Source organism: Myiozetetes cayanensis, unplaced genomic scaffold (assembly GCF_022539395.1).
Source record: "Myiozetetes cayanensis isolate MyiCay16 unplaced genomic scaffold, myiCay2020 scf16, whole genome shotgun sequence".
Taxonomy (NCBI): Eukaryota; Metazoa; Chordata; class Aves; order Passeriformes; family Tyrannidae; genus Myiozetetes; species Myiozetetes cayanensis.
Genome location: NW_026087270.1, coordinates 11,129,703 through 11,152,206, shown reverse-complemented (window position 1 = coordinate 11,152,206; position 22,504 = coordinate 11,129,703). Strand labels below are relative to the sequence as shown.

Genomic DNA, 22,504 nt, shown 5'->3' with positions numbered 1-22,504 from the left:
CCCTTGGCAGGGCTGAGCCAGCCGAACAACGCGTCCCTGCGCAAGTGCAGCCTGCCAGCGTTCCTGCCTGAGGGGCTGCCGGCACTGCCCCAGCACATGGTGCTGCCCGGCCCCCCGCCCACCCCCTTGCCCGCCTCCGATGCCGCACTGCCCCCAGCACCACCTGCCTCACCCCCCAGTGCCAGGGCTGGCAAGCTCTCACCAGCAGCCCAGCCACAGAATGGGGAAGGGCCTTCATCAGCATCATCATCCTCTTCCTCCTCCTCCACCTCCGGTGAGACTGTCCGCATCAAGGAGGAGCCTGCCGGCAGCCCGGTGAGTGAGGCGGAGGCACCGAAAAGCGGGGAGGGGGCCGGCAGCCCCGACGCCGGCTCCCGGACCTCGTCCCCCCGCAGCCTGCCCTCGGCCAAGGTCAAGTTGGAGCTCACCAGCCCCACGCCGGGCTCCAGCCCAGTGCCCAGCGAGCCAGGGACGGGCACAGCCGGTGGCACCGTCTTCCTCCCCCAGTACGTGTTCGGCCACGAAGCTGCGGTGGTGCCACAGGCATCGGAGATCCTGGCGAAGATGTCAGAGCTGGTGCACAGCAGGCTGAAACAGGGCCATGGGGGCACCGTACCACCCACCATCTACACAGGCACGCCAGTGCCCAAGGGTGCCACCTGCTTCGAGTGCGAGATCACCTTCAACAACATCAACAACTACTACGTGCACAAACGCCTGTACTGCTCCAGCCGGCACCTGGCTGAGGACAGCCCACCCGGGGCACGCAAGCTCAAAGCACCCCCCGGGGTACCCAAGGGTCCTCCTGCCCCGGGGACACTGCTGTCCCCCCCGGCGGGCAACGGGCAGGGGACACCAGCAGGGGATGGGGAGGCCGGCTGCAATGCCACACCACCGACCACTGCGCCAGAGGTGAAGGCAGAAGAGGGGGGTGGCAAAGCAGGATCCCCCGAGGCAGAAGGGGGATCTGGGCGATGCAGCGAGGACAGCCAGAGCCCCGGCAGCTCAGCGGGGGACGAGGGGGATGAGGACCCCAGTAAGACGTTGTGCGAGGCCTGTAACATCCGCTTCAGCCGCCACGAGACCTACGTGGTGCACAAGCGCTTCTACTGCGCCTCCCGCCACGATCCTCCCACTGCGCCGCCCCGCTGCCCCCAAAGTGCCCTTCCTGCCCCAGCCCCTGCGTACCCGCAAACGCCGCAAGCTCTACGAGATCCACGGGGCCGCACACCGACCTGCTGAGCCCCCACCGGCCCCCGACCCGCCACCAGCCCCTGACGCACCCAGGGCTGCCCCCTCGCCCCGCACCAGCCCCGATGCAGAGGGTCCCATCGACCTGAGCAAGAAGCCACGGTGGCAGAGTGAACCGGCACCAACACCAGCACCGCTGCTGCCCTTGGCTGACTACCACGAGTGCACCGCGTGCCGCATCAGCTTCAACAGCCTCAACGCCTACCTGGTGCACAAGAAGTACCAGTGCCCGGCCACCCCACTGCAGCCCCGCACCCTCGAGCACCTCCAGAAGATGAAGGGGGCCATGCCCGCCCCCCTCAAGGGGCGGCGCAGCCCTGGCAGCCCCAGTGAGGGGGACCCTGAGGGTGTGCGGGTGAGGGCAGCCCCGGCGGGCAGCCCCGGCATCCCCTATGCCGGGGCGGACTCACTGCAGCATCACCCCAAGAGTCCCCTGCCACCTCCGGGGGCCAAGGGACCTCTCGCTGCCTGTCCCTACTGTCCCCTCAACGGGGCCATAAAGGGCGACCTCCTCGAGCACTTCCGTAATGCCCACGGGCTCTTCGTGGCCAAGCCGGCAGTGGCCGGGCAGGGGGTCCCCGACACCCTGGCCCCCGGTGCTGGCAGGACACCCGAGCCCCCTCTGCCCACTGCGTCACCCCCTCGCCCGCCTGCGCCCCGCCTGCGCCGGGACAGCTGCAGTGCCAAGGAGGGCCAGGATGGCAGCGGCAGCCCCCGGCCCCCCGCATCCCCCGGCCCCCTCCTCGCCAGGAGCCCCGAAGCACTGCGGGAAGCTGCCCGCAAGCCCCCCACGCCCCCCGCCTACACGGATAGGGGGGTGCAGACCCCCCCGGCCAAGGCTGTGCCCGGCCCCGTGCCCAACGGCAACCACAGGTACTGTCGCCTCTGCAACATCAAGTTCAGCAGCCTCTCCACCTTCATCGCCCACAAAAAGTATTACTGCTCCTCCCACGCCGCCGAGCACGTCAAGTAACCCCCCCACGCCCCCCACCATTGCTCGGGGGACTGCAGAGGCTGGGGGAAGGGGACCAGTGCCTGACACCCCTCTGTTGCAGGGGTTGATGTGATGGAGGACCCCCAGGAGGCTCTTCTGGGACAGCTTCAGTATCTGAAGCCCCAAACTTCACCCCAGCTCAGGGGTCTGAGGACCCTGTGGTGGGGAGCGTGGTGCTGAGGGGGGGTCAGCACCCACCTCTGCCCCTGCTGCAGGCAGGGAAACTGAGGCAGGGGGAAGGTGCACAGCCTTGCCCTGGGTGCTGTAGGGAGGCTTTGCCCCCAGGTAGACACTACAGGGTTGGGGTGGGGGCTATGGCATTTCCAGACCCTGGAAAACACGGGAGTTGCCCCTACTGCAGAGCAGAGCCTGCACAGAGACAGCACTGGGGGCGAAGATGGAGCTTGTGTATAAGTGTGTACAGAAATAAATATGTCTAATAAACACCTGTGTGAGGGAGGGGACACTGCAGTGGCTGGCATGGCCACTGTCACCCTGTAGGGACAAGGGATGGGGAGAGTGGCAATAGCACAGCAGGGCACGATGTCCCCACACTGCCCCTGGCACCAGGGGTGTCACACACCTGTGCCATGGGGCAATGCAGCCACCCCCAGACTGGGCGCAGCTGGTGCTCGGCTGCAGGCTGATGGCTCATTAATTATCAGGCTAATTAAGCTCCCACAGCCACAGGTGGGGCTCAGGTCTCTCCCACACCATAAGTTCCTGCACCGGAGCTCCAGAACCCTGCAGTGGATGTCCAGGTGAGTGTGGCTCAGGTCATGTGTGCCCTGCAGTGTGTCAGGGGAGAATGTCCCTAAGGACCCCCAGAGCATGGCTTCTCATCTCCCCACAGCTCCCAGTAAGCACAGGCAGGCAGTGGGTTGTTCCCCCTCATCCTGCCCTCTCTGGCAGGGATTGTGCTTTAGGGACCCTTCTGGGCTCTCCATCCCCACTCAAGTACAGTCCCCAAGTGCTAGGTCAATGGAACCCCGTGCCCCCAGCTCTGTTTGTTTCCCAGTTGGTATCCCTGGAGCTGCTGGGCTGTTGTGATCCCCATGGACATGGCTGGGGCAGCACCAGCCCCTGGGGTTGTGCAAGGCTGGGGGGTCACAGCAGCTTTCCCTGCACAGGGCTGCCAAGGGGGCTGAGGACCCCAGAGACTGGAACACCCCCTCCAGGACAGAGGCAGCGTCCCTCTGTGCCAATCCTGGACAGTCTGGAACACAAGGAGCAGGGGCATCTTCTATCCCTTCAAATGGAACAAGAACAGGCTTGGGGCCAGCTGCCACAGGCCAGTGGGTTTGGGGTTTGCCCCATGCCCTCCTCAGGGTTGTCTGCAATGCCAGAGGAGTCTCAGCTCTGTGCTAGGAGGTGGGAGCCAGGCTCTGGGTGCCAGGGAGGAGGCAAAGGCAGCAGCTCCCTTGGGAAGAGTTTGCAAGAGTTCCCGTCCTCACATGCTCTTACACCACCCCCACCCCGAGTGCCAAGTAGTGCAAGGGGCTTGTGTGTCCCCCACAAAGATGACAGAAGATGGAACTAAATTCAGGGAAACTTTATTTAAATAAATATATTTACAGAGCAGCAGCTGTTTCAGAGCAGGTCTGGTCACGCTCAGCCAGCGGAGTGCAAGGAAAGGCTGTGGTGGGCACTGCCCCAGGCATTGACCTAGTAGGGTGTGGGATCCCCAGTGACTGGGGGGTATGGAGGAGGGGGGACAGGACACCCAGCCCTCACTGCAGCATCTTCCTGCGGGGCAGGGCTGAGAGGCTGGAGGGCAGGGCTGGGAGGTTGCGGGGCAGGAGGTTGGGCAGTGCCAGGCTGTTCTCCTCTTCCTTCTGCTCCTCGGTGGCATCCAGGAGCTGCTGCATGTAGCAGGAGGTGCCGAGCAGGGCATGGCCTGTGGCCTGCATGGTGAACAGTGTCCAGCGCAGAGCTTCCCTGGGCAGAGAGAAAGGTGGTGAGCGTCCCTCCTGCCACCCCACGGAGCAGGGGGTGCAGTGTTCCCGCTCCCAGAGCCATCCCAGCCCCACAGCACTCACTTCATGAGGCGCCGGGCACCGTAGCACTGCAGGTCGTAGGACACACTGTAGGTGCCATAGAGGGTGGCTTTGACGTTAAGGCAGCCTGGGTCCTTTGGATGGGTCTTGTACAGGTCGAAGGTGACACAGGCGACATCGATCTTCCGAGAGGGCTTGCGGGACAGCTGGTAGCCAGGAGTCTAGGGGGAGCAGGGCCACAGTCGCCCAGTGTTACACCATCCTCCCAGTCCCACCTCCCCACGGATCACAGCATGGGATAGAGAGACTCAACTGGTGGCCAGGAGTCTAGGGAGAGCTGGTCCCACCTCACCCAGCATCCCACCTGATCCCAGCATGGGATAGATAGGACAAAGCAGCCTCCTGCTTCTCCCCCCCACTCACCTTGGAGGCAGCCCAGCTCTGCCCCTTGCTCAGGGCCATCAGCACCGTGCCCTCCTCCAGCGTCCGGAAGAACGACTCAGTCTCCACCGCAGTTCCATCCTCATCCAGCACCAGCGAGATGGGACCCGGCATGGCCAGGGCACTCTGAGTCTGCAGGGGAGCTGGGGGTGAGCAGGGCTGGGGCCAGCCAGCCCACCTCCCACCTGGGACAGACAGACCCTGGACAGATAGACCCCCAGCTCACCTGCTTGACCAGCTCAGCAAGGCTCGGGGCCATGATGCCCTTGCGCAGGCTCCGGTCCCAATTGCACACACGGAAGGGCCTGGGCGGTGGGGCCGGGCTTGCCAGCAGCTGCTGGGTCATGGAGGCACTTGCCGAGACACATCTGGGGAGGGATACAGGGATTGGGGTGTCCTGAGTCCCGTCACTGTCTCCCAGCACCCCAGGACTCTGGAGCAGCACATCACTCGGGGAGTCAAGCGGTGCCAAAGCAGGGAGGGCTCCAGTGTCCCCACTCCTGGGAACAGTGACTCCACGGCACTTACCTGGAGACGGGGGCAGCCAGGCGCTGGCTCAGGGATTTGGCATAATCCATCTTTGCCAGGAGCACGGAGCAGCCTGTGGGGAGGAAGAATTCAGTGGTCCTGTCCACTGCAGGAGACCTCTTCCCACCAGCACCTCTCACTCCCCTCTGCTCCAGGAGACCTTCCCAGTGGCACTTCCCGTGCTCAGCTCTGGTCCCGCTGCCTTTACAGGGGCTGTTCCTGCCCTTTGGCCAGCGGTGCCCGCCCGGCCAGAGTCCCCTGCCAGCACGGCTCTTGCGCAAAGGGACACACGGGGCCCTGAGTCAGCACTGGAGCAAAGGTGAGACACCAGCACTGGGATGTGTTTACGTTTCAGGATCTTCAGCAGGGACAGCCAGGACATTGGGAGTCAGAGACACCCCTGGGAGCACTCCCAACCCTGCTGATCGAGATATGTATCCAGCCAGGAGCCTGCTGGGGGGGCTCCAGGCGTATCTCCAGCCAGGGTCCTCATAAGAGGGTCCAATGAACCTGGACCGTCCCCGTCCCCGTCCCCGTCCCCGTCCCCGTCCCGTCCCCGTCCCCGTCCCCGTCCCCGTCCCCGTCCCCGTCCCCGTCCCCGTCCCCGTCCCCGTCCCTCACCTCCAGCACACACCAACACTTCTCTTCCTGGGTCACCCCCACCCATCCCACCTCACCTTATATACCTGCCACGGACACTCCTCCCACCCGGCCACTCCCCTCCTGCCTCAGCCAATCCCTCTGGGCGCCTGCGGGGCCAGGGTGTCACTGCTGGAGCGGTGAGGGGGGATCCGAACTGGTGCCCCACTGGGCCCCCTCCCAGTGCCCCAGTGAGCCCCCTCCCAGTACACACATTCACGTGGGCACGCCACGTGTGCATCCATGGTCATACCCGTCTCTGCACATGCCTGTCGCCAGCTACACGCGTGTTCTACCCATGTGCATCCCCTCCAGATGTGCAGGGGTGTGTGCACAGCTGTATGTGTGTGCGCGCACCCACGAACATCTGTACGGCCACGCGTGCCCCCTCCCTGAGCGCACGCGTGTGTGCCCATGAATGTACCTGCACACGTCTGTGCGTACACGCGTGTCTCTCTCCCTATGCGAACACGCGTGTGCACCCACGTACATCTATGTGTGCCTCTCGCTGTGTGCACCCGTGCTCAGCCTTTCTGTCCCCCGCGTGCCTGCGTGCCCACGCACAGCTGTGCCCACACACGCGCACCTCCTGCGCGTCCGGGCACACGCGAGTGCCCCTTGCCCGCGCGCACGAGTGCGCACCCACGCGCACTCCGTGTGTTGCACCCGTGTGCACCCACGGACGTCCGCGCACCCGAGCGTGCACCCGTGTGCGTGTGCGCGCATCCCTCCTCCGTGCACGTGCGCGCGCGCCCGCGAGCGCCTGAACAGCGGGGGGGGGGGTCTGCCCGCCTCTCCCTGCGCGCGCTCGCGCACATCTCCGTCCACCCGCGCCCCCGCAGCCCGTGCGCGCCCCCCGCGCTCCCCCGGCCTTCCCGGGCGCGGCCCCTTTAAGGCGCGGCCCTCGCGCAGTCGCGCGCGCGCGCGCGCGCCTCCCGCCCTTCCCCTCCCCAACCGGCGCCGGGCCCGTCGCGGCCGGATGACGTCACGCCATGGCCGCCCTGCGCCGCCGCGAGTAGAGGCCGCTCCGCCGCCCGCCCCGCGCCGCTCCCCCCGCCCCGCCGGCCCCGCCGCCCCCGCGCCGCCCCCGCCGGGCCCCGCCGCGCACACGGACCCCGGACCCCGCCCGCCGGTGAGGCTTCGCCCGCGCCGCCGCGGCTCAGCGCCAGGCACGGGGGGGCAGGGCCTGGGCACCGCGGGGAAGGGGGGCGCAGAGGCGGAGGCAGCCCCGGCGGGGCAGGGGAGCGGAAGGGGCGACCACAGAGGGGGACCGGGGTAGAGGGCGCCCTGGAGACAGGGGATCTCTGGGGGACGGCGGGAGTCCGAAGAGAATTTGGGGGGAGGGGTGAGCAGTGGATCCCCCCTGTTCCTTTGGGATGCTGAATGGGAAGGGGCGTCCCCGGCTTTGGGGGGAGCCGTGGTTTGGGGTGAGTGTTGGGGCAGAGCCCGGGGGGGGCTGGGGCGGGAGGTGGGTGACTCCTGGAGAAGGGGCCAGACCCCGGGGGTCCGGACGGCCCTGACTGTTCTTCCTCCCCAGGCAGGTGGGAACAGGGAGAGCTCCAGCAGCCCCTGCCCGGGGGGCACAGTAGAAGGACCCCCAGCCTGGCAGGAGGCCCAGTGAGGTGAGGGGGGGCCAGGGTGGGGAGACAAAGTGGGGAACCCACAAGAGCACCAGCTGTACGTGGGGAGCAGTTCTGAGATGGGGTTGGGGAGTTGGGGTCAGTTCCGAGATGTGTTTGGGGGTCCCTCAATTGAGGGATCAGTCCTGAGGTCATTTTGGGGGTCCATCACCCATAGGGTCAATTCTAAAGTTATTTTGGGGCTCCATCACCCGTGGGGTCAGTTCTGAGGTGAGTTGTCTCTTCCCAGCGCTGTAGCAAGTGCAGCCACCTCCAAGGTGGGAATTCTTTCCCCTGGCCTTCCGAAGGTTTGCCTGCACTCAGGAAAAGGATCACGGTCTAACCCAGACAACTCTTGGCCAAACTGCTGATCCAGTGTCTGAGCACAATTAGCCTTTCCAGTGGGATTATCCCCAAATCCTGCAGGACACAGGTATACCTGTGCTGGCTTTCTCTTTCCCTGAGGCACTGATAACTCAAAATGAGCATTTGCTGCAGGAAGGAGCAGTAGGAAAATCAGTTACGCTGTGAAAACAAATTCCAGCTGCTTTTCCCTTCATGTTTCCGAGTCTACCTGACTCAAAGCCACACTGGAGCTCTCCAGCTCTTCTGTAAAACTCAGCTCCCACCAACAGATCTCTGAAGTTAATACTAAAAGGCAGCTCAGTTTTCTGCATTAAAAGCTTCCCTGGCAGCTGCTGAGTTTCCTGTGCATCCTCCAAGTTGGAGCTCCCTCAGGATGGTAGAGAAATGTGTGTTTTGGTTAATTAACCCTATTAACGACCCAAGTTTCCATCAAGGCAGGACTAGTTTTGCTCTTGGTCTACAGAAGTGTTTCATGTTGCTCCTTTCCTGGATCCTGAGGCACTTCATTCCCTTCTCCTCCTGTTGTCGCTGCTTTTCCATGTTTTCCCCCATGGTGGTTCCTGCCCTTCGTTTCTGCTTTGCCTCAGTTTTTCCAGGTCTTTGTTCCCTAAATCTTTTGTGCTGCCTTTTTTTCCTCACCTGTCCTGTCAGCACATTCCCATTCATTCTCCTCAGCTCCCTCATTTTTCCTGGCTGGACTTAGACCCTGCTCTAGAACTTCTGTTCTGCTTTGACCCCTGGATTCCATGGATCTGATTAACAGGAACATTTCCATTTCGCATCAGCTATTTAATTGTTTATATCATGTGGTTTTATCCTTTTATCCCAAAGATTTCAGCCTGAAGCAGAGAGCTTTCTGACTTCTTTCCTTTCCATCCATCCTGTGACCCCCACCCCAGGGCTGTGAGGTCACTGCTGGAAGGGACAGAAGTTGGGAATGCACTTGGTTCTTGCCATATTCCTGAAAATTTGCAGGATTTAAGGCTGCATCTGGTGACTCTGTCAAGCTCCAGGGTTTTATAGGTGCCTTCCTGCTCCACCAGAGGTGCTGGAACCATCAGTTCCCATATTATATCCGAAGTGCATTGGGTAAAAAATTGTGGGAAAAGCTTTTTATTCACTATGTAAAGGCTCATCCATGGAGGGAGGATTTTAGTGAATGGGAAGAATGCTTCCCAGGAGTATTTTTTCCTTGGTGGCTGTTCCAAATCCCTCACAACTCACAGCTTTATCCTTTAGGTGCTGCCATCCCTTCCACAGTGGTTCCAGTTCACCTGCTCCCAGTTTAGCCCCTGCAGCAGCACGTCAGGTAGTTGGACACAAAGCTTAAATTTGACTTAATTGGAGAAGCTGCTCAAACTTTTAATGATATTTAACTGAAACCAGAACAGCACAGAGCAATAAGGAGCAGGATTTGAGCCTCCTGCCAGCGCCAGGCAGTGCTGAGAGCCACAAATCCAGAAGGAAAAGACCTCCAGGATCATCCATTCCAGCCCTGCAGTGCCTTAGTGTCCAAGGTACAGGTCCAAAATCAGTTGGAATTTCTTCCTTCTGGTTTTGCACCTTTTGGTGCTGTTTAATTGACAGGAGTGAAGGAGTTGGGCCTGATCTTGCAAAAAGAGCTGCTCAGAATTCCAACTCTGACTCCTCTGCTTTTGGCCTTGGACAAATCAACAGACAGAAGTGAAAGGTTTAAAAACACTATTTAAAATGTATCCTGAGATTAACTTTCAATATTGAAGTGGAGGTTTAAAAAGCAACTTAAGTGGCAAAGGGCTTTTCTCTCGCTGCTTTTAGAGCCGTGTCAAAGGCTTCTTAATCTCAGTGCTGTGCTTTAACTTAAAAAGTCTTGGATATCATTAAGCTTTGAAGAAAATGTGTTATAAAGGAACTAAAGTAGATGAATTTAAATTTCTGTGGCATCTCCTCAATTTTCTCCTCCCCTTTTTAGGGAGGAAATCTGTAATTTTAAATTTCTCCAGTAAAACTGTGAGACTTTAGTGGGAAGAAATTGGACATTTCCTTGGTGCTTTCAGGTCCTTGCAGGTGAGGATGGGCAGTAGAAGGAGCATTTCTGTTCCACCTTGTGCAAACCATGAAACACTGATCAATTAAGGAGCAACTCATGCTTCATTCCCTAATTTGAAATATTCCAGAGCTCAGGCTCTGGAACTTCAGCTCTGTCTCTTTAGTTGTGTAATTAAAATCTTTTTTCTGACTCAAAAACAAGAGGATGAAGCCCCAGGTCTTTTGTTTAGGGGGTTTCTCCACTTTATATTTTGGAACCCAGCACTGGCAGGAACACAGAGACTGGCTGGTGGCACAAGAATCCAGAGGGAACAGCTGGAGGGAGAGTCTTGCTCTACCTGTGGGAACAGCAAGTGCCATCTGGCTCCCACCAGGGAAAGTGGTTGGGAATTTTAGCTGCCGAATCCTCAGTTTCTTCCCTGAGAACGTGTGACCTGCTTTGAAGAGGCTTTCAGCTCACTGAGCCTTCTACAAGTGATTCCAGAGACAGGAAAAGACACTTTTTGGGCTGAAAATGCACCTTATTATTGCATTTACTCCAAAACCTCACCGTGAAAAGGCTGGAAATACGAGGGGTTTGTGAACCTGGATGAAATTCCCAGTGCCCTGTGCTGATCCAGGCAGCTTCAAACATGCAGGAAAGGAATACTTGACACACTTTGAGCAAATGAAGCCAGTTTTGTACCAGGAAAAGTTGTGCAGCTGGAACCAGAGGCAGCATTGCCTGAATTTTGAAGTTTTTAAAAGATAAAAGGCTACTGTAGAGAAGTAGTATTATATTCCTGGTTCTTGCCTAAGCTACAAGTCAGATGATCTTATCTCTGGGTGAGAAGTTAATTTTTTGCCTTTATAACTGGTTTTGAAGACAGGAGGAAGCTGGTTTGGTTTTAAGGCACAAAAAAATCCAAGTTTACGATGAGGGGTGAAGTCTGGGGGTTTCTGCTCTGCCACTTAAGTCAGTGTTGCTTGATTTAAAATACTTTCCTGTAGTCATTTTACGTGGGTTTTCTTGGTATTTGTCTTTATGTGTAACTAAAGGAGAGCAACTAAAAAAGAGTCGCAAATGAACAAAAAACCCGGACAATTTCCCCCAAAAAACCCTCAAAAACAACTTTTCAGGATTCCAGAGATTTGAGATAAATTGTGATTTCCAGATTTAAAAAACACCTCAAAAAAGCCTTTCATGATTTCAGAGATTTGGGATAAGATGTGATTTGCAGATTATTCTGGGACAGCACTTGGGACATGCACTTAAAACTGGAATTAAACTTGCTGTCCTGTTCCATCATTAGGCAGTTTTCCTTTGAATTCCCACCTCCCAGGTTTTTTCCTGCTATCAGGAAAACATCTTGGCTTTGCTTTGGGGCAGGTACAGATTGAAGCCAGAATTTGGCTCGTTGGTTTTAGGGAATCTTTTTCTGCAACTTGGAGCAACAACCTGTGGAGAGCCTGGCTGAGCTCTCCCCAAAATAATTTGGAATAAGAGGTGATGGAGGAAATATAAACGCAGAGGGAGAGAGAGGCAGCAGGGAGGTTGTAAATCCTGTTGTCAAAGGGAAACTTGCTGTGAATTCAGGGAAATACACCTCAAAAAAACCCACTGCCTGGATTTTGTGAACCTTTTCGCTTAGACCATCATTTATTGTGTTTCTTATCATTTCTACTGATGGAAATTAATAGGAAATTATTACAACTGATGGATGCTCTGGTTTTTTATGAGAGCTTTAATAGCTGCTGTGGGGGTGAATATTTTATCCTCATCACCTGAGCTGGTGGGAAGAACATATTTGTTTCCCCCCAGTCGCTCTGAAGGTCTTGATGTCAAACACAAAAAGTCATTTGCTTCACTTAAATGCTTTTTTGTTTTGGTGCTGCTTATTTGCAAGAAATCAGAGAGCAAATTTCCTGAATCCGTGTGCCCCTGACAGCTTTGATATTTCTGGTGGCCTCTCTGGGCTGACCTTCGTGTTCACACAAAGTAACTTCTCAGGCACTTGGGCAATTAAAATCCCTGTTCCTAAACTCGCTCTGGAAGCCAATAACAATTTGTCCAAGGATTTATGAACTCGGCATCAGGCTTTGTGTGCTCACTAAGGGTATAATTTGCTTCAAATACGTCCTGTTGAACTGCTCGAACCTCTGGCACCAGGAGGGAACTGATGCCTTTAATTTGGCTTTGAATTTGTCAGGAAATCAAAACTCGTGAGCAAGAACCAAATTCAGATGTGTAGAGAAACCAGAAGAGCTGGTAGGAAGCTCAAAATATGACTTTTCTGCTTCTCTGGGCCTTGTTGATATTGAGATCATCCCTGTGTTTATTCATTAGTTGATTGATTGATACCTGTGCAGCTTTGAGGGCTTGAGTAGAGCATAGTTAGATACTGGTCTAGTGGAAGGTGTCCCTGCCCATGGCAGGGGGTGGAATCAGATGAACTTAAAGGTCTCTTCCAGTCCCATTCTGTAAAATCCCAACCCCAGGCTCCATGGTTGTATGTGAAGGGTAGCACACTCCACGCTGGGACAATATTGGAATCAGTTCTCTGTGCAGTTTAAACTGTGTTTCCTTCGTGAAGATGCTGTGAGAAACCACGTTCATAAATTCATGGAATCCCAGAACGGAAGGGACCTTAAAGCTCATCTGGCTCCACCCCCTGCCTTGGGGAAGGAAGGACACCTTCCAATATCCCAGGTTGCTCCAAGCCTGTCCAACCTGGCCTGGGACACTTCCAAGGATGGAGCAGCCACAGCTTCTCTGGGCAACCTGTGCCAGGACCCTGTCCAATCTGGCTTTTCAGGAATTCAGACAACCTTTTCCTTCTTTAGGAGGTAAAACACAGGAGTACAAGTCCTTCAAGGTGAGCCTTCCTTGATTTCCCAGTCTTTCCCCATAACCAGAGATGTTTTCTCCCCCTGCAGACCTTTGGGTACTGATGGACGTTTCCGACAGCCCTGAGCGAAACCCCTGCTCTCCTGAGGAAGAGGACCAGCAGCTTTCCGATGAGGAGGCCCTGAAGGAGAGCGGCTCCGACCGGGAACTCGATGGAGAGGGGGGACAAGGCAGCGTCCTGGGCGAGGAGGAGGATCCAGGCAGGGGACTGAGCCGCAGGGAAGAGGAGAACCACTCAGATGAGGAGGATCGATTGAGCGAGGCCAAGTCTCAGGAATCCGACGCCAACGAGCAGAGCGTGGAGCTGAAGAGCCCCCGACCCCGGAAAGGAGAGGAGGAAGACAGGACAAATGACCTCGGAGACGAAGCATCCTCAGTCACCCGGGAGCTGGATGAGCACGAGCTGGACTATGATGAGGAAGTACCCGAGGAACCCAGCGCTGCTGCTGTGGAGGAGGACGGGGAGAAAGCTGCTGGGGAGGATGATGAGGAAGAGGAGAAAGGAGATGATGCCGCTGAAGATGAGAAAAAATCCAGCGGCAAAAGTGACGATGAAAAGGATGGCCAGGATTCCCTCAAGGAGAAGAAGAAAGAAGAAGATGATGGAGAAATTGATGATGGAGAAATTGATGTAAGTAGGAGGTGGGCAGAGTCCTGCAGGGAGAGACCTGTGCTCGTGTTTCAGAGCTGTGTGGCTCCCAGATTGCAATTCCTTCCTCCTGTGACAGGAATATCCATGTTAGCTGTGTCCCAAGTGGGCCAGGAACACCCTTTTCCCTGGAGGTAAGACCACTCCATGGACCAAGTCCCGGTCCATGTGCTGTCCCAAACCTTTGTGCCAAATATTGTCAGAGGCATCCCAAAAGAGCTTTGTTCCCTTTGGATATGAAGGGACTCCAGTGCTTTAAGAAACTGTTCCACCTCAGCTCCCAGAGGACTTGGGAATGATGCTGCCAGCAAATCCCTGAGCCAGGGATTAGGTGTCCCTGAGCTGCCTCATCAGTTTAGATTTGATGCTGTGGAGTGGCTGTGGTGCTCAGATCATCAGGTGTGTGTGGGAGACCCCTGAACCTGAGCTGTTTCTTGGGATCTAGCAGTGTCTGGATGTGTGGAAGAGGAATGGAAGGTGCTGGGCTTTCTGGAAAACACCTAACACATGGTTCAGGAATGTGTTCAGGGATGTGCAGTCCTGTTTCACAGCCCTGAACAAATACAGCTATTCAAAAATATCAAAAATGGGGTTTAATTGCCATGGGAATTAGGGAAAATATCATCTTTATCCATGTTTGCCTTCAGGTGGGAATCTCTGCAGTGCAGCAGTTGTTTAATGCAGCTTAATACCATTTTCCCTCTTGCAGGCAGATGAAAGCAGGACAAAGTGATTCCAGCATTAAAAACCCTCCTGTGGGCTCCTGGTCTGGAATTCAGTCTGAATAGTGGGAGTGGAAAGGGAAGTTGCTGGTCCAGAGCACCTGGTTGGCTCTCCATTCCAAAATTGGACCTGCACACCTGGACTAAGTTGTGGGAATATCCTGGAGACAGGCAAGGAAGCAGTGGAGTGTAGATGGGGTCACTGGTGGGGCTGTAAAGCTGAGGAGGGTAGATGGTGTGTCCTTCAGTCCCCATTCCTGTGTATCTGATCTGGCCATGTGCTCGGGAAGCTCACGGAGCCTCACTGGAGAGACCCTTCTCCCTTTTTATTGAAGAATCATATTTGGTGTATTTTTTACTCTTAATGGTGCTTTGACAAATTCAGTTATTTTAAAAAATGATGGAATTTTCCTTCATTGTGCCCATTCTGGCAGGTGATTTTAAACACATGTTTTCCAAAGGTTTTTTGTGTTTCTGATGAGTTAGAAGGAATTCCAGTGTGTTGTGAGGTGGAAAAAAATTTCCTGGAGTCCTGAGTCCATGACTGCTCCTTGATTAAAATATGAATGCTTTCCTTTAGAGTCCAGAGCATTCCTGGGAGCCCTGTCCTTACAAAGCACAAGATGAATCTGTACCCTGGTTTTCATACATTAACTCATAACAGCATTCCCAGCTGCCTGATTCCAAGGAGACCTCACAGAAATAAATACTTCCCCTTTTGTTCAAGACTTCACACAGTTCTTTTGAAAGCAGCAGAGTGGAGCTGGTTATTCCATTCATGGATCACTGAATGCCATGCCCAGCTTTGGAGATCTCTGCATTTTATTCTGCTTTCAGACTCCTGGCGTGGAGGGAGGGGAATATTAATGCAAATTTTAATTGGAATATAAGTGTGGACTTTTAAATCTGTTGCTGTTCAGGAGAGCTTTCCGTGTCTGGCCCTCGGGAATGCAGCAGGAGAGGCTGTTAACCCACCTTTCTGTCGATCCTTTGTTTATTTACAGCCAAGTGATGGGTTTTCCTTCCTTCCCAGCTGCTAAATTGATCAAAGTAGGGAATTTTCCTCATCTTTTCCACACAGAAAGCTGTTGTCACTGTGATTGCCAGGCACAGGCAAGGCCCATCCAGATTCTCTCTCTCCAGATGTGTTTCAAGTGCTGGAAACAGAGAAATGGAAGCAGAGAGAGGGAAGACCTAGCTGTCTTTTATCCTGAAAATCTGATTTCCTTCCCTGATAACCTCTGACAGCTCTCTGGTCATTTATACCTTTACCTTCTGCATCACCAGCTCCTTTTGTCTTTCCAGGTGCAGCCTAACAAAGCCAGGGAAGGTTGTTTTTTTCCCTGGAGAACAAAGGCAAAGGCTGGTGCTTTAAAGTTCCAGTAACTTCTAGAGGTGTTTTGTTATTTCACGCTCATTCCCTGCAGTTCTTAATCTTGGAGCAACCTCCTGCTCCCAGAATTGCTTCCTGGGGCTGCTGAGCCTGGGGATGACGCAGAGTTTTGTTTGATCTGGTTCACAACTCCTGTGTGGAGCCCAGGAGTGGAAGGGAAGGTGTCAAGTATGTGCTGGAGAGGACTGGAAAAATGCGTGTTACTTATCCTGAAAAGCTTATGTGTAAAACTGACACTGGAAAGGGACTTTGGACAAGGGTATGGAGTGATAGAACAAGGGGAAAGAACAGAGGTTTATATTGGATTTGAGGATGCAATCCTTCCCTGCGAGGGTGGTGAGGCCCTGACATGGGTTGCCCGGAGAGGCTGCAGCTGCCCCATCCCTCAAATGTTCAAGGCCAGGTTGGACAGGGCTTGGAGCAACCTGGAATAGCGGAAGGTGTCCCTGCCCATGGCAGGGGGTGGAATGGGGTGAGCTTTAAGGTCCCTTCATCTCAAACCATTCCATGATTCTGGGATTGTCACTCGGTGTTATGGGGAAGCATCTTATAATTTTATAATTAATTTATTGTAACAGCAGTTATCCTTCAGAATTTGCTGTATAGATGGATGTGGGGTGTCTGTACTGAGTTACTGCCTAAATGAAGGAATACTCCTCTATACTTGAAATCAATGACCAGAAGGAATGGGCTTGAGCTAAACGGGGATGGCAGGAGTGCTGAGAGGGGACACTCCAGTTTAAAGGCTCTGAAGGATTGTGGGAAGGAAAAGTGACAAAATTTAGCTCATTTCACCCAAAAAAATAAGAAGCTGCCTCTAACTGTGGTGGATTTGCTGTCAGCTCAAAGCACACAGCGCGGCTTGGCCAGCTGAGGTGGAAGATCTTGATCCATGGGTGATTTTGAGCCTCTAATATACCAGATAAAATGATACAGCTTAAAATCTTGATCTGTGGTGCAGCCTCAGCATGAAGGCCTCTGCTCCCAAGCAGCCAGTGACAAGACAAGGGGAAACAGCCTCGAGCTGTGCCAGGGGAGGTTCAGGTTGGACATCAGGGAGAATTTCTTCATGGAAAGGGTGGTTGGGTTTTGTAAGAGGCTGCCCGGGGAGGTGGTGGAATCCCCATCCCTGGAGGTGTCCAAGAACACCTGGACGTGGCACTCAGTGCTCTGGGCTGGGTGACAAGAGTGGGGATCCGTCCCAGGTTGAGCTCAGTGATCCTGCAGATCTTTTCCAGCCTGGATGATCCTGTAATTTTCTGCTGTTACCTTTGAAACACCAAAAGTGTTGCATCTCCCTGTTTTTAGCATCACATCGTGAAAGTGCTCCAGAGGATTTGTTGTAACTTTGTATTGTCTTTCTCTTGTGTCTTTGCTCCAGGGTGTGTTTTCAGCGACTGATATTTGACCATATTGTGAAATGTCAAGTCGCTGCAGAAAATGCACCACGTGAAATGTCAGCTTGTCTGTCTGTTCCAGGACGACGACTTGGAGGAAGGAGAAGTTAAAGACCCCAATGACAGAAAAGTGAGGCCACGTCCCACCTGCCGGTTCTTCATGAAAGGTAACGACACTGTGGTGGTGAGAGGGAACCAAAGGGGCTGGAATTTGTCTTGTTTGGGTTTTGTTCACCAATTAAGCTGCTCTTGTGTGATAAATTCTGCCCCAGGCATCCTGAGTATCACCTTCCCATTCCTTGGTGGCCAGTGCTGAATTTACATAGAGCAACCACTATGCAAAAAGGGCTGGACAAAGCAAATAAAGGAAATCTTGCTCATGTTTTTGGAATAGAACAGAGGTGGTGGCTGCCCCATCCCTGGAAGTGCCCAAGGCCAGGTTGGATAGGGCTTGGAGCAACCTGGTCTAATGGAAGGTGTCCCTGCCCATGGCAGCGGGGAGGAATGACGTGGGCTTTAAGATCTTTCCAAACCAAACCATTACATGATTCTATTTTTTTTGTAATTCTTCTTAATAGGACATTCCCTAAAGTTTGTAGGCAGTTTATATGGCAGCTGACTTAGACTATCCTGCCTTTTTTTTAGCATAGAGACCAGGTTTTATAAAACTTGTCTTATTTAAACTGATTATAGCGCTCACTTCCTTCAGATTCATCTCAGTGTTTGCTTATCTATTTGCTGTTATTTACAATCTCCCTTGAGACAATTCATGAAAATCTGAAATGAAAAGAAGGGTGAGGCCCAGGGTGGAGTCTCCGTTCCTTGCGTCAGTGGCCTGTGCAATGTGGGGGTTTCCAGAGCCGTGGCCATCAGATATCCCTGACGTTGGCTTCCTGGATGTCCTCCGGTGGCAAACGTGGTGCCTGTGCTGAGACACAGTCGTGTTGGTTCTGCTGGTGGAACTGGGAAGTCCTTGGGCAGGGAGAGCTGTTTGTTCCTGATGCTTTAACGTGACACACACCTCGTGGAGCCTGGGGAATATTTGCCAGGGTCAAAGTTCAGGCTGCAGGATCTGCCCTAGTTGTTGTGCTTTGGTTTGGCATCAGGTCAGGGAATATTGCTCCTGCTCGCTCCTCAAGGCAGGGCTGTCACTGAGGAGGGCAGGTGCTGCTCACGTGGGGATGGACAGGCATTGGGAATTTTGTGTTTTCTGTGGCTGTGGCCTGAGTGGCTTGCAGAGCTTCATGTGTGGCCACCTTGACATAGGTGGCAGAGCCCTGTGGCAGAGTAAAGTGTCTCAGCCCCTACACTTCAGTCTCAGACACTGCCAGAGGGCAGGGTTAGATGGGATTTTGGGAAGGAATTCTTTCCTGTGAGGGTGGTGAGTCCCTGGCACAGGTTGGCCAGGGAAGCTGTGGCTGTGCCATCCCTGGAAGTGTCCAAGGCCAGGTTGGACGGGGCTTGTGGGAGGTGTCCCTGCCCACGGCAGGGGTGGGAATGATATCCCTTTAAGATCCCTTACAACCCAGACCATTCCATGATTCTACTGCCTGCCTCTCCAGAGAGCTGCTTATTTGGGATGCACTCTGGTGCTTTCTCTGCCCTTGGGTTTTCTGTATCAGGTAAAGCTCCTAATTGGAAGTGTTTGCCATTAACAAGACTCGAGGAGCTCATAAGCTCATTCCTGCATTTAATTAATGGTGTGTATCCATCCATCCCTCCCTTCTCCCCGTCATAATAAGGCTCTTGTACCTTCATGCATCTGTGTCTGGGTTTATTTGTCCTCTCTGGGAAGGCGGGGGATGATGAGTGTTTTTCCATGTGTGTGAAAACAGATAAATCTTGACAAAGTTGGAGAGAAGAAAAGTCAGAACTCTCAAACAACACTGTTCTTGATAGATTTTAAATGGTTGGTGGGTTTTTTAATGGCTGTGGGGCTGAAGAGATGCTGGCTGACAGCAAACAGGGATCTAACAGCATTGTGTTCCCACAGGTCACTGTACCTGGGGCATGAACTGTCGGTTTATTCACCCCGGGGTGAATGACAAAGGAAACTACTCCTTGATCTCCAAGCCTGAGCCCTTCTCCCCCAACGGAGCCCCTCCCATCGGCCCTCACCCTCTGATGCCAGCCAACCCTTGGGTATGGACTTCTTTTATGGACTTCTGTACCACCTGCCCCATCCCTGGAGCTGTTCAAGGCTGAGTTGGATGGGGCTTGGAGCAACCCGGTCTTGTGGAAAGTGTCTCTCCCATGGCAGGGGTGGAACAAGATGAGCTTTAAGGTCCCTTCCAACCCAAACCATTCCATGATTCTCTGACTTTCTTCCTGCTCTAAGAGAAGTGAAGATTTTTTTTGAGCTAATACTTCAACAAAATTCAGTCCATAATTGGATATGTGATCTTTAAAAGGAGATCTTGAAGTTACTTAGAGAGGAGAATAATTTTCCACATGTTTCTCAGCTATGTCCTGCTGAGAAATCTCTGGAATATCTGGAGATACTCTGAGGTAACTTTACAAAGCATAAGTTTGCTACTTAAAACTAACTCAAGTTCTGTCTTCTTCCTCTCCTCGCTTTTCTGACAGGGAGGGCCAGTGGTTGATGAAATCTTACCTCCACCTCCTCCAGACCCTCCAACAGAAAGTGCCTGGGAAAGAGGACTCCGGCACGCTAAAGAGGTAAATGTTTTCCTCAGGGAGCTGCTGACTGTCTCCAAAATCCACTGTCCTGTTTGGGAACAGGGTGCTGGAAGAGCTCTGCTGGGAGGATGAGTGTCTTGCTCTTTCCCTCCCCCTTTTGCCTTTTAATCTGCTAATTATGTTTTGTTGTGCATCACACTTGTTAGCCAGGAAGAGGTGATATCCAGGTTTGGAGGTTTTTGTATTTAAAAAATACAGGGAATTTCTGGCCTTGAAGTCAAGCCCTTGACAAAGTAAAGCTTTAAGCTTACCCAGTTTCCCTCACTTGGGTATCTGTTTCTCTGTGTGTTTGATCACTGCAGAAATGGGCTCAGCAGGGGTGAAACTTCTATTTCCTGCTGTTCTGAGCTGATGGAATAGTGAATTACACTTTCTGCATCAAGAAAAGTCCAGTGTCCTGCATTTTCTGAGGCTTAGGCAGAAAAAGGTGCTTCAGTTGAAGGGAGTCTCCCAAGTGAAGGATTTTTAATATTGCAGTTCTCTATTTACACCGTCTGTATGTTATGACAGGTATTAAAAAAAGCAACTATGAGAAAGGAACAGGAGCCTGACTTTGAGGAGAAGAGATTCACTGTGACTATTGGAGAAGACGAGCGGGAGTTTGACAAGGAAAATGAGTTTTTCCGTGACTGGAATTATCGCATCACCAGAGACGTCCGAGATCCAGCGTAAGGCTCAGTCTTGTTTTGCTCCATGGAATAGATGGGTGGGAAATGCAATGCAATAAGGCAGTGTTTAGTTAACTTGTTCCTCCAAGTTGGAGGAATGCTGATCTCAAAAAATAGGAGTAACTTACATAAGGCAGGATGGGCAGAGGTTAAAAACTTGAGCTGCCTCCGCTCGCTCCAGTTCAACCCCACCTTCCCTTCCCAGTGCTCTTTAAACCTTCCTGCCTTCAGTCTCTTGGCATTCTGGTCCCTCATGGACACTGTCCAGTTGTGCTCTGCCTACCTCACACCAGTGCATTCTTCTGTCTGGTTTTCCTCATTTTTTCCTTGTCAAACCATGAGAATTTTAAGATATTAAAGCTGAGGCTGTGAAGTTGGAGCATGTTCAGTGTCCAAGGGCTGCAGGCAGTAGTTGGACCCAGCTGGGGGTTTCTTTGTGAGGCCATTGGTGCAGCAACTGGTCTTAACAAACATCTTAACTGGTCCCAGGTAAACTGGACACTAAGATATTGATCAGAAAACAAAGCTTTACCAGGCCAAAAGAAGCAGCCTAAATTTAAGTGTGTACATGGTGGGTTTTTTAAGGAGGTAAAATGTTGGAGACTCAGCTCTGGGAAACTTGCTTAGTAGTTCTTGAGCCAAGAAAAGGAATGGGAAGAGAATTTTTGAGAGAGAGGCTTGTGTTCTGCAGGAATGCAGGTGAATCTGTCTCCCCATGCTCATGCATCCTCTGTTCTTCCTACACAGACGGATAATGGAAATATTTCCACTCACAGTGTTTGCAAGGCTTGGTTGTATTTTAGAGTGAAAGAATTGCAGAAAAACTCTGGAAAGGAGCAAAGAGTAGGTTTTGTTCTGTATTCTTTGATTTGCTCTGGAGTGCAATTCCTTTCCCTGATTTAAAGAAAAACCTCAGTTCTACAGCCTGAAACAAAATAATTTTAAAAATTAATGTTTTCCTGGATTGAAATAGCTCTTGGTCTTCTGCTCCTCTGAGAAGGCTTTGAGTGGCACCTGGGATTTATCCCCAGTGCTCTGGGGGTTGTTCATAAATTATCTTTATTTTTATGACTGTCTGTGAAAACCACCCTCAGCATCTGAGGCCTCACTGATGTTGAAATTGTTGTGTTGGTTTTCATAAAGTCAAAAAAAATTACACTGTATGTAGCCAGTGTTAAATATAAGTCATCAAACAACTGGAATTTGTGAAAATTCAAGGATGTATAAGCAGACTGTGGCATCAAAATACCTTCATTGTGTGTAAAGGCAAAAGTTATGAAGCTGCTGCTGCTGCAAACTCTAGAAAATGGTGATTTTCCTCAGACACACACAATTTATTGCACAGTTTGACAGCTTGCAGCAAACTAAGCACTGGAGGTGCAGCTGGGATGTGGAGAAATGCTCAGCTGGGATATGGAGAAATGCTTTCAGGAATGTCTTGTGACACATGGAGTTGTGTAAATAGTTCATGAATCCCTTTTTCTTTTTTGAATAACTATAGGGAGGTGGACATCAAAGAAAACATTAACTATGGGTAAGCAGGTCTTTGATTCCAGTACTGTTGCAACTGTAAGAAAAAATTCCTTTTCCTTTTTCCACTGCACTTGTTAAAACTTCCGAGGCCACAGAGCCCTGTCCCCAGGTTGTTGACTGAATGGATGGATTGGATTATTTTTGGGGTGGTACCAATTATTTTCAAAGGAATTAAGCACTGAATTATCTGAACACACAGCAGTGATCCTTTTTAAATGAATAAACTCCATAAATATTATAAGAGGGGGAAATTTGGGCTTGAGGCCATGTTAAAAAGTAGAGTTTCCTTCTTGGCCTGGCTTGAGATTTTCTGTGTCTCTTTGAACAGCTGACGTCACTGAATCCAGACTGTTTTCTGGTTGGCATCAGGAGTCTGTTGCTGAGTTAAGCATCCATAGTCAAGATTCCCTGGTTGTCTTTCCCTTGGCTTTTTGCTTCAGTCAAAAATAGAAATTTTAAACCATTTTAAAGCACTGAAAGAAATTACTGGCACCTCTTGACTCCCAGGGCAGCACTTACATCTTAGCCTGGTTTAGGTTATTTGGCACATTTTAAAATGCAAAAAAGAGGCTTTTATTCCTTTTACTTATAAATCAGAGTCTTGTTACGGATAATCTGGAATTTGGGAGCACTTGTTTTATGATCTTAGCTCTGCCACTGACTCCTCTGTGGCCCTGGAAGTTTCTTGTTCC

General features: G+C 52.7%; 3 protein-coding genes across 10 annotated transcripts in view; 2 read left to right on the top strand and 1 right to left on the bottom strand.

Moving 5' to 3' along the window:
• ZFPM1 (zinc finger protein, FOG family member 1) overlaps positions 1 to 2,691 on the top strand; it is a 36,169-nt gene extending 33,478 nt beyond the window's left edge. The window contains 2 exon segments of the mRNA XM_050311701.1: positions 11 to 1,142; positions 1,144 to 2,691. Coding sequence (XP_050167658.1) covers positions 11 to 1,142; positions 1,144 to 2,224 — 2,213 coding nt within the window. The 3' untranslated portion in view covers positions 2,225 to 2,691.
• A 1,093-nt stretch (positions 2,692 to 3,784) lies between these two features.
• Positions 3,785 to 6,359, bottom strand: CIDEC (cell death inducing DFFA like effector c). Of its 2 annotated transcripts, none has more exons than XM_050311734.1 (6): positions 6,341 to 6,359; positions 5,212 to 5,284; positions 4,910 to 5,051; positions 4,666 to 4,815; positions 4,285 to 4,463; positions 3,785 to 4,183 (listed from the first exon to the last, which is right to left on the bottom strand). In XM_050311734.1, exons 2-6 carry the CDS (start codon positions 5,259 to 5,261, stop codon positions 3,976 to 3,978), a joined length of 729 nt encoding a protein of 242 aa, XP_050167691.1. In that variant the 5' UTR covers positions 5,262 to 5,284; positions 6,341 to 6,359; the 3' UTR covers positions 3,785 to 3,975. The 2 variants fall into 2 exon arrangements, with proteins under 2 accessions (XP_050167691.1, XP_050167690.1); XM_050311733.1 differs by lacking the exon at positions 6,341 to 6,359 and adding an exon at positions 5,833 to 5,854.
• A 577-nt stretch (positions 6,360 to 6,936) lies between these two features.
• The window catches only part of ZC3H18 (zinc finger CCCH-type containing 18), a 46,467-nt gene continuing 30,899 nt past the window's right edge, over positions 6,937 to 22,504 (top strand). For 3 of the 7 annotated variants that reach the window (XM_050311708.1, XM_050311707.1, XM_050311706.1), the window contains exons 1-7: positions 7,392 to 7,472; positions 12,780 to 13,381; positions 16,994 to 17,078; positions 18,905 to 19,053; positions 19,498 to 19,590; positions 20,122 to 20,279; positions 21,781 to 21,813. In XM_050311708.1, coding sequence (XP_050167665.1) covers positions 12,794 to 13,381; positions 16,994 to 17,078; positions 18,905 to 19,053; positions 19,498 to 19,590; positions 20,122 to 20,279; positions 21,781 to 21,813 — 1,106 coding nt within the window. In that variant the 5' untranslated portion in view covers positions 7,392 to 7,472; positions 12,780 to 12,793. Of the gene's footprint in view, positions 6,983 to 7,387; positions 7,473 to 12,779; positions 13,382 to 16,993; positions 17,079 to 18,904; positions 19,054 to 19,497; positions 19,591 to 20,121; positions 20,280 to 21,780; positions 21,814 to 22,504 lie in introns of those variants that run through there. The other 4 variants (XM_050311710.1, XM_050311709.1, XM_050311705.1 and 1 more) reach the window with 3 other exon arrangements.

What these genes read in the sequence shown, in the direction of transcription:
- CIDEC (XM_050311734.1), bottom strand. Translation starts at nt 5,261, where the DNA reads ATGGATTATGCCAAATCCCTGAGCCAGCGCCTGGCTGCCCCCGTCTCC. An exon ending in TTGCTGAGCTGGTCAAGCAG is followed by an intron (nt 4,816 to 4,909) that starts GTGAGCTGGGGG and finishes GCTCCCCTGCAG; the next exon opens with ACTCAGAGTGCCCTGGCCAT. An exon ending in AGAGCTGGGCTGCCTCCAAG is followed by an intron (nt 4,464 to 4,665) that starts GTGAGTGGGGGG and finishes TGCTCCCCCTAG; the next exon opens with ACTCCTGGCTACCAGCTGTC.